The 18,107-nt window shown below is 36.2% G+C and overlaps 1 protein-coding gene and 1 long non-coding RNA gene across 2 annotated transcripts; one reads left to right on the plus strand and one right to left on the minus strand.

Annotated features, from left to right (window-relative positions):
• Positions 1-6,445: 6,445 nt before the first annotated feature.
• Positions 6,446-7,014, minus strand: LOC109171352. The gene is made up of 2 exons (XR_002052588.1): positions 6,932-7,014; positions 6,446-6,808 (listed from the first exon to the last, which is right to left on the minus strand). It is a non-coding gene; the product is annotated as an uncharacterized LOC109171352 (long non-coding RNA).
• A 2-nt stretch (positions 7,015-7,016) lies between these two features.
• On the plus strand, positions 7,017-9,538 carry LOC109171351 (trihelix transcription factor ASIL2-like). Its single transcript, XM_019320434.1, has 2 exons — positions 7,017-8,117; positions 9,262-9,538. The coding sequence occupies exons 1-2, from the start codon at positions 7,208-7,210 to the stop codon at positions 9,273-9,275; spliced, it is 924 nt and encodes a 307-aa protein (XP_019175979.1). The 5' UTR covers positions 7,017-7,207; the 3' UTR covers positions 9,276-9,538.
• Positions 9,539-18,107: the final 8,569 nt, after the last annotated feature.

Here is an 18,107-nt window from a genome sequence, read left to right on the forward strand (position 1 = left end):
GATGGATGCAGGACAATTTTGTCGTCGTTTAATTTATGCTCTGTTATTTACATTCCTAGATTAGATAATCTTATGGCGCACTCTCTAGCAGCACATGCTTTTACTCAGACTCATACGATGTACTGGGATACTATCCCACCTGATTTTATTTCAGCATATCTATAATATAATCACCCTCATTGGTGGCTTTCAAAAAAAAAAATTGAGTGATACTTTTGCACTAATCTTATAATCAAATAAATGTACATTTTCAAATATTAGAATTGTTTATAATGGCATCTTTAATTTTATTGTCTAATATATAATTTAAAAAAAAAATTATTTGTGCATCGCAGGGGTAGTTGGGCAATCATTTGCAAGGGTTTGAGTGAAAACATGTTGATAGCCGAAGAGTTAGCGTATGACAAGGAATCGTTGAAGACAGAGCATGAAACATTGGTAACACAATTGACCGACGAGCAAAAGAATGTTTACGATGAATGAACAGAGCAAGAATAGTTAACGGGACACATGAAGGAACCAAAGTTCTTATCCATCGAATGTCTCTCACTCCTTCTGATATGAGATTGCCCATCAAGTTTTAGCGTAAACAATTCTCGTTGATGTTTGCATATGCCATGACTATCAACAAAAGCCAAGGTCAAACACTAACTCACCTTGGGTTATTGCTGATTAGCATTCTGCTAGAATGTGTTGTACGGCTGGTATTGTGATTGTCCGCCACTACGATTTCCTCTGCCCCTGCCGTGAGATTGTCGACCGCCTCTTCCTCCGCCGCGATTTGTGGAGTGGACGCCTCGAGAATCGGAGTTACCACCACCGTTAGAGTTTCCATCGCGTGAAACAAAGCCGTTGTTTCTGCCACCGCGACCTCCTCGATTTTCCCCAAAATTTCCGGTGGATTGATCATCGGCAGACGCGTGAAGAGTAGTGGAATCGTAGGGGTTAGCAGCCTTTTTCGCCATCGCTGTTTCCTCCAAGATAATCATGGATCGGGCTTTGTAAAAAAGGGGAATGGGGTCGTCGTGACGAATCTGTGTTCTAACCGTAGCATATGCATCAGTTAAACTAGAGACAAGTTGAAGTACTAACCTGTTGTTTGATACAGGAGCGCCTGTTGGGAACATTTAAAGAGGCATACTTAGTTTTGCTCTTTGTCCCACATTGAAAGACTAGCTCACCTTTTCTCACTATTTAAACACCAACTCTTTTCCTAAGGTTTGAAGTATTATGGAGAGGGAACAAGGGGAAATCTCACGCGTGCCGCCGCCGCCGCCTGGTTCGGTTTGCACGCGCGGTGTGGTGGAGTCAAAATTTTGCTCTTGCTTTATATTTTAACCCCTATTTTTATGGGTCTTTTGACCACCTTGTCCGCACACTACACACGTTAAAAGAACGTGTTGCAGTGATCCCTCTTCATCTCCTAAGTTGTAGCGCTTCTGTATGGCTGGAAAGGAAGAGGCAGTTGTAGCTATCAGTATATAACATGTCTTTTCCAACTCCTTCAACACACCTTGATCTACGAATTCACGCCTGAGCTGTAGAAGCAGGTTCCATCCTGCGTATCTGTGTGCCTTGTCGAAAACAAGCGATTCCCTGGTCGCAAATGTTTTTAAGGGAGTGTTTATACAACACGACGCAGATACTATTCTACTAAATACACAACCTTCGTCCAGCTACATAAACAACAGCAAACTACTGTCTGCGACATCCGAATCCCAAATTCCAACAACGCCAACATTTGATAATTGATCTGCTAGTGTTTTTAAATGCTGGCAGTAGGAAGAGGCATCTGGAAATTGCTCCATACGAACCGCAGAAAACTCTTGTTCCAGGTAGAGTGCACTTGAATTTTTATTGTCTGAAAAAATGTCCTCTAGCCTGTTCCATGCGTGTTCAGCGGTAGAATTTCGTTCAATAATGGTATGCAGAAGATCTTCAGAGATTGTGTCGTAAATCCATTGTAAAACAATGGCGTCAACTCTTGACCAGAGTTCGAGATCCGTGTCTATAAGAGATGGGGAGGAATCTAATTTTGTTGGCTCCTTTGATGGAGGAATGATGTGGTCTAGAACTTTATAGGCTTTGGCATGTATTTTGAATAGTTCTGACCAGGTAATTGGCCCTTTTCAATATCAAGTGTGACCTTGATGAAGGTATTGATATTAGAAACGGTGAGGGTCGGATGAAGTAAAAGAGAGGAGGAAGGAGTAGGTTGAGATTGAGAGGAAGAAGAGGATTTTTGGCCAATTGTATTGTCTGCCATTGATATGGCTGCCCAGGGAGGAAGAAAAGAACGAATAAAGTTTAAATGAATAAAAACCTGAGTTGCTCTAATACCATGTAAGAAATATTATTTTCCCTCAGTTTATTGATTTGCCTTGAGGCTCATATATACAATTATGGGCAACGATCATATTCCTAAATAAGGTACAGAATAATACAATTAATCTAAAATATTCTAAGAATAATAATATTTACATTATCTAATTTCCATAATCTAATAGTAATCACTAAATCAATCGAAGCTTTTGCCATAAAAGAAATCTTTCTACTACGAGATCATTCTTCAACCTCAAATATGCGGCAAATTATATCGTGCTTGTGCGCCCTGACCCAAAATGACGTCGTTTTGTATCTTTTAATTTCGTCTTTCGTTTCTGTTGTAAAAATTCTCAGTTTTTTATGTACAAAATTGTATAGTAGAATACCCATAACTCCTAATATAATACACATAATCTAACATAATACATAATACATAATACACATAAACTCTTAACATAATACACATAAACACAAGTGTTAAAACAAAAACATGTAACGAGATTTGACGGATGGAACGGTATCCGTCACGTCAACTCCCTACCAACTTATAAAAACGTACTTATAAAAACGTCGTCGTTTTGGGTCAAGGCGCACTAACAACTGCAAATATGCATAGCAGCACCACAGCTTAGTAATCACCTTTTTCTTTCTTTTTTTTTTTTTTTTTTTTTTTGAAATTATAAGTATTACATTACTCTTAAAAGTTAATTCCACCATAGGTCCCTTATCTTTGGTGTCAATTTTAAATTTAGTCACAAAATATCATTTTTGTCATTTAACATCCCAGACTATTATTTTTTGGACACTTTTAGTCATTTTCATGATTTTTCTATTTTTAATAAGGACATTTTTGTCTCTTTATATTTTTCTTTTGTTATTTTTCCGATTTCAACCAGTTTAATTGGTTTAAGACTTTACTAAGAATCGGTTGAAAAATATGATTACTAAAAATCATAGGTTTCCTAAAGTTCTAAATCGATTAAATCGGTTGAAAACAGAAAAATAACAAAAGAAAAATATGAAAAGATAAAAACGTCCTTACTAAAGACAACGGGCCTCTAGTAAAATTAACTCTTACTCTTAAAATTATACATATTTTAGAAATTTGAAATAATGTTTAATGTTTAACACGCTCAAAAACTCAACAAACAAAAATGTTTTCTTACTTTGATGGGAAAATAGTACTTTTGTCCCCTGAATTGTTTTACTTTTAGAAATTTGGTTCCTGACAATTGATTTAAACAAATTTAATCCTTCAATTATTCATTTTGTGTCACATTTAGTCCCTAAAGTTATATAATTATAAATTATATTAATAAACAACGAAACTTGAATTGAGAAGATGAATATCTACAGGTTGTGTCGCAGAACTCCTTTCTATATAGAAAGCGGCTTAGAGATGCAGAAGCTAATTTGCATGTATGCAACGCATCTAATCTCTTCCCATGAATTGAATAGATACACCACAGCAAGAAAATTTATTTGACAGTTCATGGGTTTTCAAATGAGAAAGAAACTATAGTGATGCTGTTTGAATTCATAAAAAACATCCTGGGTAGCAGTAGCTATAGAGAATTAAGCTTCTAAATTGACAAATACAACCTCATAAAAATGATTTATTAATAGACTTTGTAATTATATAATTTTAGGGACTAAATATGACCTACTTTGGACAATTGAAGGATTAAATTTATTCAAATCAATTGATAGGGATCAAATTTACATGCAAAAGTAAAACAATTCAGAGGCTAAAAGTATTGTTTTCCCTACTTTGGTTTACAAGAAAGCTCATAATCTCTAATTGAAAGTGCGTTATGAGTGAAACTTACCTTGTAACTCTAGCAGGTAAAAAAATGACAAGGAGGTCGATAAACCTAATTGATGGGAAAATACCGCACACTATAGTACCCTGCCCATGAATGAGTGAGAAGGACTGCCATCGTTTAGGTTGGATTCGGACCTCCCGACCTGTGTTTTGTTATGCCGATCTAACCCCCTTTAGTTATGATATCTACCATTAATATACACCACCCCGTCAAAAATCTTCGGACACATGACAACATCGACCAACTCTAGGAATCTTTTTACACTTATCACTACCGACTTGACTGATCAACTCCATAAACCCACATGTTGGACATGCCGAAGAAGTGGCATGTTGCTACTTCTCAAGTAGTTTAGGGAAAATAGATAATTTTGGAGACTTGTATGAGTATGGAACACTTTTCCCGACCTCAACACTTAGTCAATAAAAATATGATAATTTTTATGAGAAGTCAAACTTGAAACCTTATAATTATTAAGTAATTGTTTAACTAACTTGGTTGAAGTTGCCCAACTAAATACATGGCAACATACATAAACCCAAAATCATTTTATCTATCTGTAGTAACAACTAACAATCTATTAAATATTTAAATATGCTCCTATTGCAAGGATATAATTACCAAAATCTTATATGGAGATTAATTCTTTCAACTTTTTAATTATTATTTATAAATCATAACATATTAACAATAATTAAGAGATTTACATTTTTCATAGCTTGTACAAGGTTAGTTTAATTGTAATTTAAAAAGAAAAATGTTTCATTTTGCCCCCTCAATTATTCTGAATTATAAATATAATCATTATCTTTCAATTATTATAAATTTAGTCTTTCAATTGTTGACATAGTTGCAAATTTAGTCTATATCTTTCAATTATTGTGAATTTATATATATAGCAATTGAAAAATAAATACATTTGTAACTTAAGAATAATTGATGGACTAAAAGTGTAACTTTTCATTAAAAGTTTTATTAAAAAGTTTTAACTTAAAAGAGGCATGATTGGAAGTTCGATTAAATTAGTATCATAGATGTGAATATCAATAAAGTATGTAAAAAAAAAAAATACAACTATTGAATATGTTTATTATATTTATTTATACCAAGTAAAAAAATCTAAATGATTTCTATATTAATATGTAAAATTTAACAAGGAGCTAATAGAGCCAGTAAAACATATACTTTAGGGCCATCTAGACTAGTGTGACACTTGATTGGGAACGCTTATACCTTATTATCATTTTTGTTTAGCTTTCGATACTTTGGTAATGACAAAAGTTATTACTCTCTTCTTCCTCTACTTTTGAACATTAGTTATAGTTGTTGTTATTATTATTATTAAATGTCATAAAGGTATTAATATTCTTCTCAATGTTGAATCCCCAACCCCCAGGGCCCCCTATCCCCACGCCCGACAGAGCATTTGGCTGAACACAGAGATTAGACCTTTGCTTACTGCGCATCCCACATAACTCTGGCTGAACACCTTGTCATTCTTCTCAATCTACACCCCTATGACCAACTGAGCTGTCCATTCGGGTATTAATATAAAATGATGATTAGATTGCATAGAAATAACCTTCAACTAAACATCTTACTATTACATACTTTCAATATTAAAAAAATACAGTTTGACCCGCTTTGGTCAACCGTATCAATGACCCCCGGCCCTTTTTGACGCCAAGGGCGGAGGGACCCTAAACAATATTATTTCTGAATGCAAACAGTGGATAAGAAAAGACCGGAATGTCAAATGTTATCACATTTTGTGAGAACATAACCAAATTGCGGATTGGCTCGCTAGGAACCATGGCTTTGAACTCGACTTGTCTTTATTTGATTTTTGCCTGATACCAAGCTTGTAGGTTGCGTTCTTAATGATTGTATAGGGGTCCCTTATGTCTGCGGCGACTAGTTTGATTTTGTTCCTCGGTGTTCCACCCTTCCTTTTGTTAAAAAAAAAAAAATACACTTCGAACAGTTTTCTTAAAATCTTACATTTTCTAAATGGCAAAAACTTCTGTGAGACGGCTCGGATCAAGTCAAGATGACAATGTAATACTTATACGCACAAATGTCATACTTATATGCTCAAATGTAATACTTATTAGGATTAAAATATTTTTGTTACTTATAAGGGTAAATGTAATACTTTTACATTTCGATTTAAAAGTATTACATTTTTTCTCAAAAGTGTTATATTTTCCTTTATAAGGGGCACTTGCCAACATTACTTATTATGAAAAATGTAATAATTTTGATGGAAAATATAATACTTTTACATCAAAATGCAAAAGTATTACATTTTTCCTTATAAGTAAAAAAAAAATTATTCGTGATTAGCATTACATTTCAGCATAAAAGTATGACATTTACATGTTGATTCGATCCAACCCGACCCGTCTTACGAATAAGGTTCCATGAGACGGTCTCATACAAGTGTGATCCTTTCTAAATTAATATGACATTAATGTGAATTTTTTTTTTCTTTTGGCTTTGGAGGCTAAATCGAAGAAATAGAAAGTACAGGGGGCCACTTAATTCTAAAAAAATTGCTAGAAAGGGCCGGACCGGACACGGCATTTCCTTTTTCATCCCTAACGTGCAACGGCTCACCGGCCCATACTTCCCGTTCCGTCTTCTTCTACTTTACACTTCCCAGAAAAAAGAAATTAAAAAAAAAAAAATAATTAAAAAAAAATTCAGCAAAAAGAATATGAAAAAAATCGTAATCGGCGATTACACCAACGTAAACGCAACCTAAAATAGCTCCAAACCTAAAACCGTCAGCCGTCCCACGCACTCCAACGTGAGCGTTACGTCCACGCGCCCCAGCAACCTCTCCGATTAATCTCCCCAAACGACAATGTCGTCATCACCGTACCGCTTTGCCTCCTAAACATGCGGCTCACGCGCTTCATCGCCAACCGGCGATACCTTCTATCATCTCATACCCGATGCCTTTTCTATTCTTCCTCGCCGTCTTTTACCTCTTTCTCTTCTCTCTTCGCCATTCGATTTCGATCTGATTTTGAGTTTTCCGGCTCCGATCCATGGGAGAGATGATGGATTCGTTTGCTCCCCAATCGGCGGCGGCTCCGGCGTCGCGGCCGTTGCCGTTCCGGGAGGATTGCTGGAGCGAGGAGGCGACGTCGACGCTGGTGGACGCGTGGGGGCGGCGGTATCTGGAGCTGAACCGGGGGAATCTCCGGCACAAGGATTGGCAGGAGGTGGCCGACGCCGTGAATTCGCTGCACGGCCACACGAAGAAGGGCCACCGGACGGATGTGCAGTGTAAGAATCGGATCGATACTCTGAAGAAGAAGTACAAGACGGAGAAAGCGAAGATCGCGGAGTCTAACGGAGCCCTAGCGTCGACGTGGCCGTTCTTCTCCCGCCTCGACGCGTTGATCGGAAACTCCGGCAAAAATCAGTTCCCTAAAGCTTCCCCGGCGGCGGTGAGTCCTTCCCCTTCCCCTTCACCGCTCCCGTCGTATTCGCCTCTCTCGTTGCCGTCTCCGCCGATGGGAGTCCCTCTGCCCTTCCGGCGGCCGCCGCCGGTCGCGCAGCAGGTGATTCTTCCTCAAAAGCGCCCGCCTCCGGCCATGGACGACTCTTATTTCAAGAAGAATTACTCCGCCGTGGCTGCCGCAGCGGCCGCTACTGACGACGACGAGGCCGACGAAGACGAGGAAGAGGAGGGCCGGGGGGATTCCGAGGAGGAGATGGAAACGAGTGATGAGATTACTGAGGAAGAAGGAATCAGGAGGCTCGCCAAGGCGATCAAGCGGTTCGGAGAGATTTACGAGCGAGTTGAAGGGATGAAACAGAGACAAATGATTGAGTTGGAGAAGCAAAGGATGCAGTTCGCTAAGGATTTGGAGGTTCAGAGGATGCAATTATATATGGATACTCAGGTCCAGCTCGAGAAGATTAAGCAATCCAAGCGTTCTGGATCAGATGGTATAAATTCTTTAACTCCTCAACTTTTCTTTTCTTCAATCTATCAATTCATTCTTTAGTAAAGTTCTCAACTTTTTCCTTTTTTTATTCCGTGTTCTAATCATATCCCATTAATGTGTTCTCTAGCTGATTTAGCTTTGTTAATTCTGTATATTCAAGTTTGCAGAGTTCTAAGTCAAGTATTATAAAATCCCGATTTCTTAATGTGTTCAACTGATGTGTTTGGTTGTGATTACTTCTCATTTGATATGATGAAAGTTTGCACTTATTCTTGGTGCATATTGTATTATATCTATCTTTACTTAGTGAAGATTTCGGGTCTCCCATTCATTAAGTAGATTGTACGATAGTTGAAGAGTTTGTAGGTTACGATTGATTAAGTGATCTGCTTGAATCTCAGCATTGTTTATCTTTACAACTCTCTTTGACTTCGTGAACCGAGCATTCTTGAACATTTCCTCGGTGATATGCATGCTAATGTATTACTCCATATTTATCTTGAACTTGAGTAGGACATGGTGACCGATAAAATATGTTGGCCGAAGTCATTTTCTACACTTGCAAGGGGAATAGGCCATTCCCGGGAACAATGTTCCTGGGAATACAAGTGGTTACCAAACAGAGGAATATGCCTATTACTGGGAATGCTATGTCATTCCAGGCCTATTCCGTGAACCAAACAGCCCATTAGTGTGCTGGCTGTTGGGACGGAGGATTAGTCTTCTGGCTATCGGCTGGAGGGATAGTTTTGGGCAACCAAAAAAATTAAAAAATTACGATATTTCATTGAGTTTGCTTGCTTGTTGCCTTGTAGAAATGCGGGTACTTGAGTTTTCCAGGGTTTAAGCTCTAAACTTATGCCTTCTTGTTATAGTCCTGAGATTAGAGGTTTGTTCAAATGCTCTGCTGCATTTACACATTTAAATCGAGTCCAGCTGAGTACTAACCGCCACTTAGAGGTTGAGAGAGTCCTCATCAAGCATTATATATAAACAGCATTGCGATGATCTTCTATCCTAGTTGTAATTATATCGGGATAATGCTTGTTGAGTGATATGTTAATTTGGATAGTTTCATTAATCTGCAGTTGCAGGATTCATGTGGTTTAATGGTGTTTTTATGTTTGGTTTTTTTTTTGATGCAGATATGTATAGCTAGCCTGCTGGGGAGACACTTGGAGCAGAAATAGGGCATAGTTTCATTGTAGTTCTTGAAGTATCAGTGCTGTCATTTTTTCCCCCTTGTATGTAGGCTATTTTTATTTTTATTTTTTGTATTATTAAATTTACTTATTCATGTGTCCTTGTCAGCAAAAATGTTGCCATTTTAAATTATTGCTACATGTCTTTTTGGTACATATAAGGGGAATGAAGATGGATCATTGGACTCTTTTCACCATGATCTTACTTTGTTTTTATTTATTATCAACTTTCTATTTGTCACAATATGATGTTTTTTTTTAAAACAATATTAAGTGGCTAGATTTTGTTTCATTATTTATTGATGAAAAGGGTAGACAAACCCCTACCTATCTTCTAACAATGAGAGTATAACTACTGAGCAAAGCTCAAGCTTTGACTAAAAATGAAAGAATAAAAATAAAAAATTGCGGCTTTGAGTCAAGTGTTGTAAAAATTGGTTTAGGCGGATGAGATTTCTTTGGTAGGTGGGTATTATGCGACCAATAGACTAGGTGGCCAAATTATACTTTTATTTTAAACAGTTTGTTTTGCTCAAAACGACACAGTTTTGAGCAAAACAAACCATTTAAAAAAATCATAAATCTGGAATCATTAACAAGTGGGAAAGGAAAGTCAGTCACTTAACCCAAATTCGCACAATCGAACCTCAATCCCTCAGCCCATAGTTCTCATAGCACCGGAGCCAACCATTTGATCACTAGATTTGCCAGTAGGCAGTAGCAAAAGCGCAAAGAAGCTTCAAAGTTCAAGCTTTGATTGGAGCTTCTGCGGAGGAACAAATTCGCTTGTAGACAGGACCCAGATAGAGAGACCCTCAATAGACATAATTTTTTTTCTCAGGTAACTAAGAGAGATGAGAGAGAGAAAAAGAAAAGAAACAAAAAACAATTCTGACAATAAATTTAAAAAGAAAAAAAATAAGAAAAAAAGATACTTTTACGCGCCCAGCTGGTGTGTGCAATACACATGTCATGTTGGGCGCGAAAGTGCATGAAATGTGCATCTTGCACTTCATTTACTTATTGATTGGGACCCATAAAATATTTTGAATTGTAAGACAAAAAACTCCATAAAACCCCACCATCATCGGTGCAAAAACCTATCTTAATTTTATTTCCACAATACTATGAGTGATTAATGCTTTAAGCTTTTAATGCCTTTAAATAATTAAAACCATTAATTAATATTATATATGTTGCAAATGTTGGCCGTCTATCCCCAAGTGACAATTTCAACTATACCCGAGTGTCTATTTTTATTTATTTTTTAATAATTTCCTAGGAGCTGCTAGGCGCTTTGGATGTCAGATGAGCGCTTAGAGTATCCTCAATAGTGGAATTTTTTGTTGTGATTTTTGAATAGTTTTTGTAAGTGTAATTAGGAAAGAGAGATGTGATGGAAGAGAAAAAAAAGAAAGAAAGAAAGGGAAAAAAAAACAACAATAAAAGCTATTTTTTTTTTAAATCATAGTGAACCCCACATTTCTACAACACATAAAAGAGAGATTGAGAGAGGCTGTCAAAGTGGACCTTACATTTATACAAAAACCTCATATTTGTAGGAGGCATTTTATATTCTCTCTCTTCATCTTTCTCTTCCATGTTGGCAAAAAGTTTCTCAAAAACCTTGAGAAACCTTCTAAGATCATCCATAATAGTGGGGTTTTTTTTTGTGGGTTTTTGAGGAGTTTTTGTAAGTGTGATTAGGAAAAAAAAAATGGGATGAAAGAAAAAAAAACAATGCTGAAATTTTTTTAAAAAAATCTGCTTAGATGGATAAATGCGGAGCTGGGCGCAACTTTGATCTTCACCCGGCATTCAATGCTCAATAAATTAAAATGTTGAGACCCACTAACCTACAAAAATCTAATACCTTGTAGGAGGTATTTTTTTTCCTCTCTCTCTCCACATTCTCACTCCTCCACATCACATTTCATTTTTTAAAAAACGTGTAAAAACTTTACAAAATCTACAGATGTAGATGCTCTAAGAGCATCCACACTAAGGGGAGAATGTGGAGATAATGTCAGATGCTTTCTTTTGAATGGGGTGAATAACTAGTGTGGAGAAGAAAGAATAGTGGAGAGAATGGGCCTGCAAATATGGGGAGCATAGAAACAAAAGAAAAAAGTGAGATCGCATGCTGTGCGCGTTTGGCGCACAGCATGCCCACAGCCGGGCGCGTGCAGTCGCCCGGCTGCGCGTCAGGCGAGCCGAGACATACTTTTCTTTTTATTTTTTTTTTATTTTTATTTTTTGGTTTTGGTTTTTTTATTTTTTATTTTTCCTCTCCTTTCCACATTCTCTTTCCTAATCACTCTTACATTCTCCCCCAATTCTCCCCAACCATTCTGGATGCTATAATGGAGATGGCCTTAGGGCCTTCTACATCCTTGCTTTGAGTAAATAACTAATTATGAATGAGTATTTGATTTGACATGTGTGGTATGCATTTTTACCCATTACCAAGAAGGTTAGATGGCTTTATATGCTATGGCCTTGCTTTACCACTTACACCTACTTTGAACTTTCAGGCAAACTTGTATCCTTATCGAGTTTGAAAACTTTTAGTAATTTGGCAACTCTAACCGCGTTTGATGTGCACAAAGCATACCTTTATTGTTAATTTAGAGAGTAGTACGTACAATGATTATGATTTTTATATGCCAACTACCACAGGTAGGTAAAGTGGCTGAGCGAATTGGTTGGTTTTAACTCCATTATTACATGTAACTAATTAAGCTGAATCAATCTTTCTGAATGCAATAATGTTGTATCAATATCCAGACTAGTTTTTTAAGGCAAATTTGTCCGTGGACCATGCATCTAAACATATTCACAGAGAATATATTTTATGTACACAAATAATGAATCTTATGCTATAAATAATGAATAATGATTTACTGAATATTAGATTTTTTCTTATCCCGAAATGTTCAATCCTCAACTTCAAGGCCCCCAACACTCCGGCCCGAGAGATCATTTGGGAGGATGTAAATCACAGTGATTCAATGACTCAGCAGACAGGGCCAAATATTGGTGCGCATAAGGGATACGCTCATTTTGTGCATAATCCCCACACTTTCGCCGCAGAGGTTCGTGAAATATTAAATTTCTAAGTAAATGGGATAGGGTGTGTTGAATAAGTTTATACTAGCTATGTTCTACAAATAATGAACTCCATGTTGAATATACATGCCTAAATAATCAACATTAAATCAATTTGTACATACTCAAATAATGAACCTTATACATATAAATAATGAACCCTCAAGTTGTATGTATTCATACATTTTTACACATTCAAATAATGAACATTACATATAAAAATAATATATTTTATGCATAAAAATAATGTACCATATGCATAAAAAATATTGTACCTTATACATAAAAATAGGGGAAAATTGCACTTTTCGTCCTTAAGTTATAAGATAATTGTATAATTTGTCCCTAAGTGTTGGTCATGTTCACTTTTCGTCCATAAGTTATCATATTCGCGTTGCACTTTTTCGTCCCTGAGTTATAAGGTAATTGTAGGATTCGTCCTAAGTGTTGGTCATACTCACTTTTCGTCCCTAAGTTATCATTGACGTTGCACTTTTTGTCCCCTTAATAATAAAGCATTCACTACTACATAACATAGCTACTACGGCGGTTTTTTTTTTTTTTTTTTTTTTTTTTTTTTACACACACATGGCGGTTTTTGAAATGTCGCGCATGTAAGTGACTGTCGTTGTAAATATACACTTTCTACGATGGTTTTGGAAACCGACGTGTATGTCAACTATATACGGCGGTTATTTAAAAGACCGTCGTCTATTAAGTGACGTAGTATAACATAATATATTAGACGACGATTATTTAAAAAATCGATGTCTATTAAGTGACGTAGTATAACAAAATATATTAGACGGTGATTATTTAAAAATCACAGTGTATTAAGTGACGTAGTATACCATTTATGTAGTTGTGATTAGGGATGAAATTTGCAATTTTAGTATAATTCAGGGACGAAAAGTGCAACGCCAATGATAACTTAGGGAGGAAAAGTGTACATGACCAACACTCAGGGACGAATTCTACAATTACCCTATAACTCAGGGACGAAAAGTGTAACACCAATGATAACTTAGGGACGAAAAGTGAGCATGACCAACACTAAGGGACGAATTCTATAATTACCCAACTTAGGGACGAAAAGTGCAAAATTCCTTAAAAATAATGTATCATATGCATGATTCAAGCCACTTAATATGCATTGGTTTTTCAATCGTTATATCGTGCACCAGGGCGCACAATGCACTGTGCGTCCCGCCCTGCCCAAAATGACGTCGTTTTGTTAAATTGTGTGGGGAGTTGACGCAATGGAGTTTATGTGTATTCCGTTATACAATTATGTACATTCGAAACAAGAAATTTTTTTTTAAGAGTTAAGAGTTTATGTGTATTATGTTAAGAGTTTATCTGTATTATGTATTATGTTAGATTATGTGTATTATCATTTCAAAAAAGATTATGTGTATTATGTTATATAATTATGTACATTCTATTATACAAATATGTACATTCTATTATACAATTATGTATATTCGAAGCATGAGATTTTTTTTAAGAAGTTAACAGCAGATATGGGAATCCAAATTTCCAAAAAAAAAAAAAAAAAAAAGTACAAAAGAACGTTGTTTGGGTCAGGGCACACAATACATTGTGCGCCTTGGTGCATGATATAATTTGCCTTGGTTTTTTAATGAACCATGTTGATTGGGCTTCTTGGATAGGGATTGTTGATTTCGTGCATCCTAGGATCCAATCGTTATGCCATGGAACCGTGTTCACCATTCATGGTGAACACGGTTCCAACGGTGTTAGTACACCGTTATCTTCTTCTTCTTTTTTTTTTTTTTTTTTTTTTTTTAAAAAAAAAAATTAATTGCGTGACTTTTCTTCTTCATTTTCACATTTCGCGGTTTCACTTTAATTTGAGGTGAGCAATGATTTCGGACATTCATAAATTATGAATTCATGCCTGCACATTCACTTTGGAACCATGCCTACACATTCCTGTCTGAAATCACGGACATTCATAAATTATGAATCCATGCCTGCACATTCACTTTGGAACCATGCCTACACATTCACTTTGGAACCATGAGATTATGAATTTTCTGTTATAAGATTATGAATTTTCTGTTATGAGATTATGAATTTTCTGTTATGAGATTATGAATTTTCTGTTATGAAATTATGAATTTTCTATTATGAGATTATGAATCTACATTACATTCATAATCTCATAACAGAAAATTCATAATTTAATAAATATTTTACTTTTATGCGATTATGAATTTTCTGTTATGAGATTATGAATTTTCATTACATTCATAATCTCATAACAGAAAATTCATAATTTGATAAAACGCGCGCCGTTAACTCCACATTCGCGATTTTTTTTTTTTTTTTGCCTAAAAACAACGTCGTTTGGACTTGTGTTCACCATTCACGGTGAACACGTTTCCAGGGCATAATTTGCGCCTAGGATCTACCTTGGCCATCTAAGTACCGCAAATTATGCTGTGCAACCGAATGCACCTTGCAAGGTGCATACGGTTGCAAAATGGCGCCGTTTTGGTTAAAAAAACGAGCGTCCCACTTAAAGAAGAAATCAGGTTCGATTCCCGGCAATAACATTTTTATATATCCAGAAATTCATAACTATATATCCACAAATTCATAACTATATATCCACAGTGAATGAATGAAGTAAAAATCAACCATGAATGAATGAATGAAGTAAAAATCCACAATGAATGAATGAATGAAGTGAAAATTCACAATGAATGAACTAAATATCCACAATGAATGAACTAAATATCCACAATGATTGAACTAAATATCCATAAATTCATAACTATATATCCAGAAATTCATAACTATATATCCATAAATTCATAACTATATATCCACAGTGAATGAATGAAGTAAATATCCACACTGAATGAACTACATATCCATAATGAATGAACTAAATATCCATAAATTCATAACTACATATCCACAAATTTATAACTATATATCCAGAAATTCATAACTATATATCCACAATAATGCTATTGCCGAGAATTGAACCTGATTTTTTTTTTAAGTGGGACGCGCGTTTTTAGTCAAAACGACGTCGTTTTGCATCGTATGCACCATGCGCATGGTACATTCGGTTGCACAGCATAACTATTGTCTAAGTACGAGGTCCAAGCTCATCCTCAATCTCCTTAAGACAACCCAAATGATTGAGCCCGCTAAGTTGTGTGCCAATCCTTAAACCATGGATCAAGTCCATAGTACTCTGGACCCTAGTACATGTGCAGTGTTTTATGTTGTGAGTTTTTATATTTTGTGGAGTTAATAACCAAAATGGTCCCTCGACTATGCCGTAATTACCAATTTGATCCTCGACTATCATTCTTACACGATTTAGTCCTCAACTATGTAAAATTTACCCAATTTAATCCTTGGTTAAATTTTCTGTTAGTTGAATGTTAAAATTGAGGACAAAATTGTCATTCTACTAGATTTCTTCCTCCTCCCTATTAAACACCCACTCCATCGGACCTTGCGAACTCATTGCCTCATCCCCGCGTCCCATGGTTCGCACGACGCCTGGAAGGCTCTTAGGGAGGAACGCAACAGCTTGTTCTTCAGCTTTGGCTTTCAGATATACAATATACAATTTGCAGGGAGATTATTGAAACGGGATGGAGGAACGGGAAAAGGGCAATTGCAGGGAGCGGCCAAGATCAACCATGGGGCATTTACAACATCAACCAGATATCTCCAAATACCCAGACAACATCAACCATATATCCCCACCAACTTTTACTCTCCTCCCAGTCGATTTAAACGACCAATTCGAGATCAAATTTTTATGTAAAGGGCATCAGGGAAAAACCTGAATGAGATTGGTAATGAGACCAGGGATGAAAAACATGAGGCCCAAAGGGATAATAATCGCAGTCGCAAACGCCATGATCGAACCCCTTTCCGGTCACGATGACCAATACAAATATATACATAGATATACAGGGAGATAGGGAGATAAATATAAGAGTGAGATCAAGGATTGAGGTGAATGAAGAGTCTGAAGAGCAGAGTAATCTGTGCAATGCTCCGTATAATCGATTCAGATTAATATAAACAAATAAAAGCAATAATAAGCCGATGATCTAGCAAGACATTCTTTGATGAAGAACATTTATATTTATATATACTGTATATATGTGTTTCAGTGAATCCAATGGAAACTTGGAAGGTTGATGAACAATCAACGGAAGAACCGATGGTGGCACTGCAATATGCTTCTAAACGCCCTTTTCCTGTTTCAAGAATCTCCCTGCAAATTGTATATTGTATATTGATCGATTATATTCTGACTGCAAATTGTATATTGTATATTGATCGATTATATTCTGACTGGGGTGCCTTTTTCTCACTGACCATCTAGTGGCTCTGGCGATGGAGGAACGCTTCCATCTTCTCCGGTGAATCCCGGGATGTTGCTAGTAAAGTGGCATTCTGAAAGCCAAAGCTGAAGAACAGGTTGTTGCGTTCGTCCCTAAGAGTCTTTCAAGCGTCGTGCGAACCATGGGGCGCGGGGATGAGGCAATGAATTCGCAAGGTCCGGTGGAGTGGGTGATTCTGAACTACTATTGGCATGGTTGGCGTTGTTTAATAGGGAGGAGGAAGAAAGCTAGTAGAAGGACAATTTTGCCCTCAACTTTAACGTTCAAGAAACAGAAAATTTAACCAAGGACCGAATTGGATAAATTTTACATAGTTGAGGACTAAATCGTGTAAGAATGATAATTGAGGACCAAATTGGTAATTACGACATAGTCGAGGGACCATTTTGGTTATTAACTCTATTTTGTGTTATGAAAGTTTGTACATTAAGAGTATGAATTTTATACCTGAAATAAATTAATAATTATGTATTATGTTATGAATTTCTGTATCTTGTCTTGGGAAATTCTGTGTCTATGAACACAAATTATGTACCTAAATTAGATTTGAAAAAAATAAGTAAATATATACTATGTGTATGTGTCTTGTGTTATGAAATTCTATACCTTATGAGTATAAATTTTGTACCTCATCGTTTCGATCCAAGGTCCATAATGCTATGTGGACCATGGTCCATAATATAAATTGGTAAAATTGCCAAGACGGCAATTTATATCGTGCACCAGGGTGCACATTGCATTATGCACCCTGGTGCAAAACGACATCGTTTTGTATTTTTTTCGGGGGAAATTTCGCTTTCCGTGTCTACTGTTAACTTCTTATAAAAAAATTTCATGTTTTGAAAATGTACATAATTGCATAACAGAATGTGCATAATTGTATAACAAAATGTACATATATAATTGTATAACAGAATACACATACTCTTTTTTGAAAAGATAATACACATAATCTAACATAATACATAATACACATAAACTCTGAACATAATACACATAAACTCTTAACATAATACACATACATTTTTAACTCTTAAAAAAATTTTCATGTTTCGGATGTACATAATTGTATAAAAGAATGTACATAATTGTATAAAAAATGTACATAATTATATACCAGAATACAGATACACTCTGTCATGTTAACTCCCCACACACCTTAACAAAACAACGTCGTTTTGGGAGGCGCGAAGCACACATTGCTATGTGCACCGTGGTGCACGGTATAACGATTGGCAAAGACATTGTAGTCCAACAACATAATTGTGACTC

Source organism: Ipomoea nil, unplaced genomic scaffold (assembly GCF_001879475.1).
Source record: "Ipomoea nil cultivar Tokyo-kokei standard unplaced genomic scaffold, Asagao_1.1 scaffold0317, whole genome shotgun sequence".
Taxonomy (NCBI): domain Eukaryota; kingdom Viridiplantae; phylum Streptophyta; class Magnoliopsida; order Solanales; family Convolvulaceae; genus Ipomoea; species Ipomoea nil.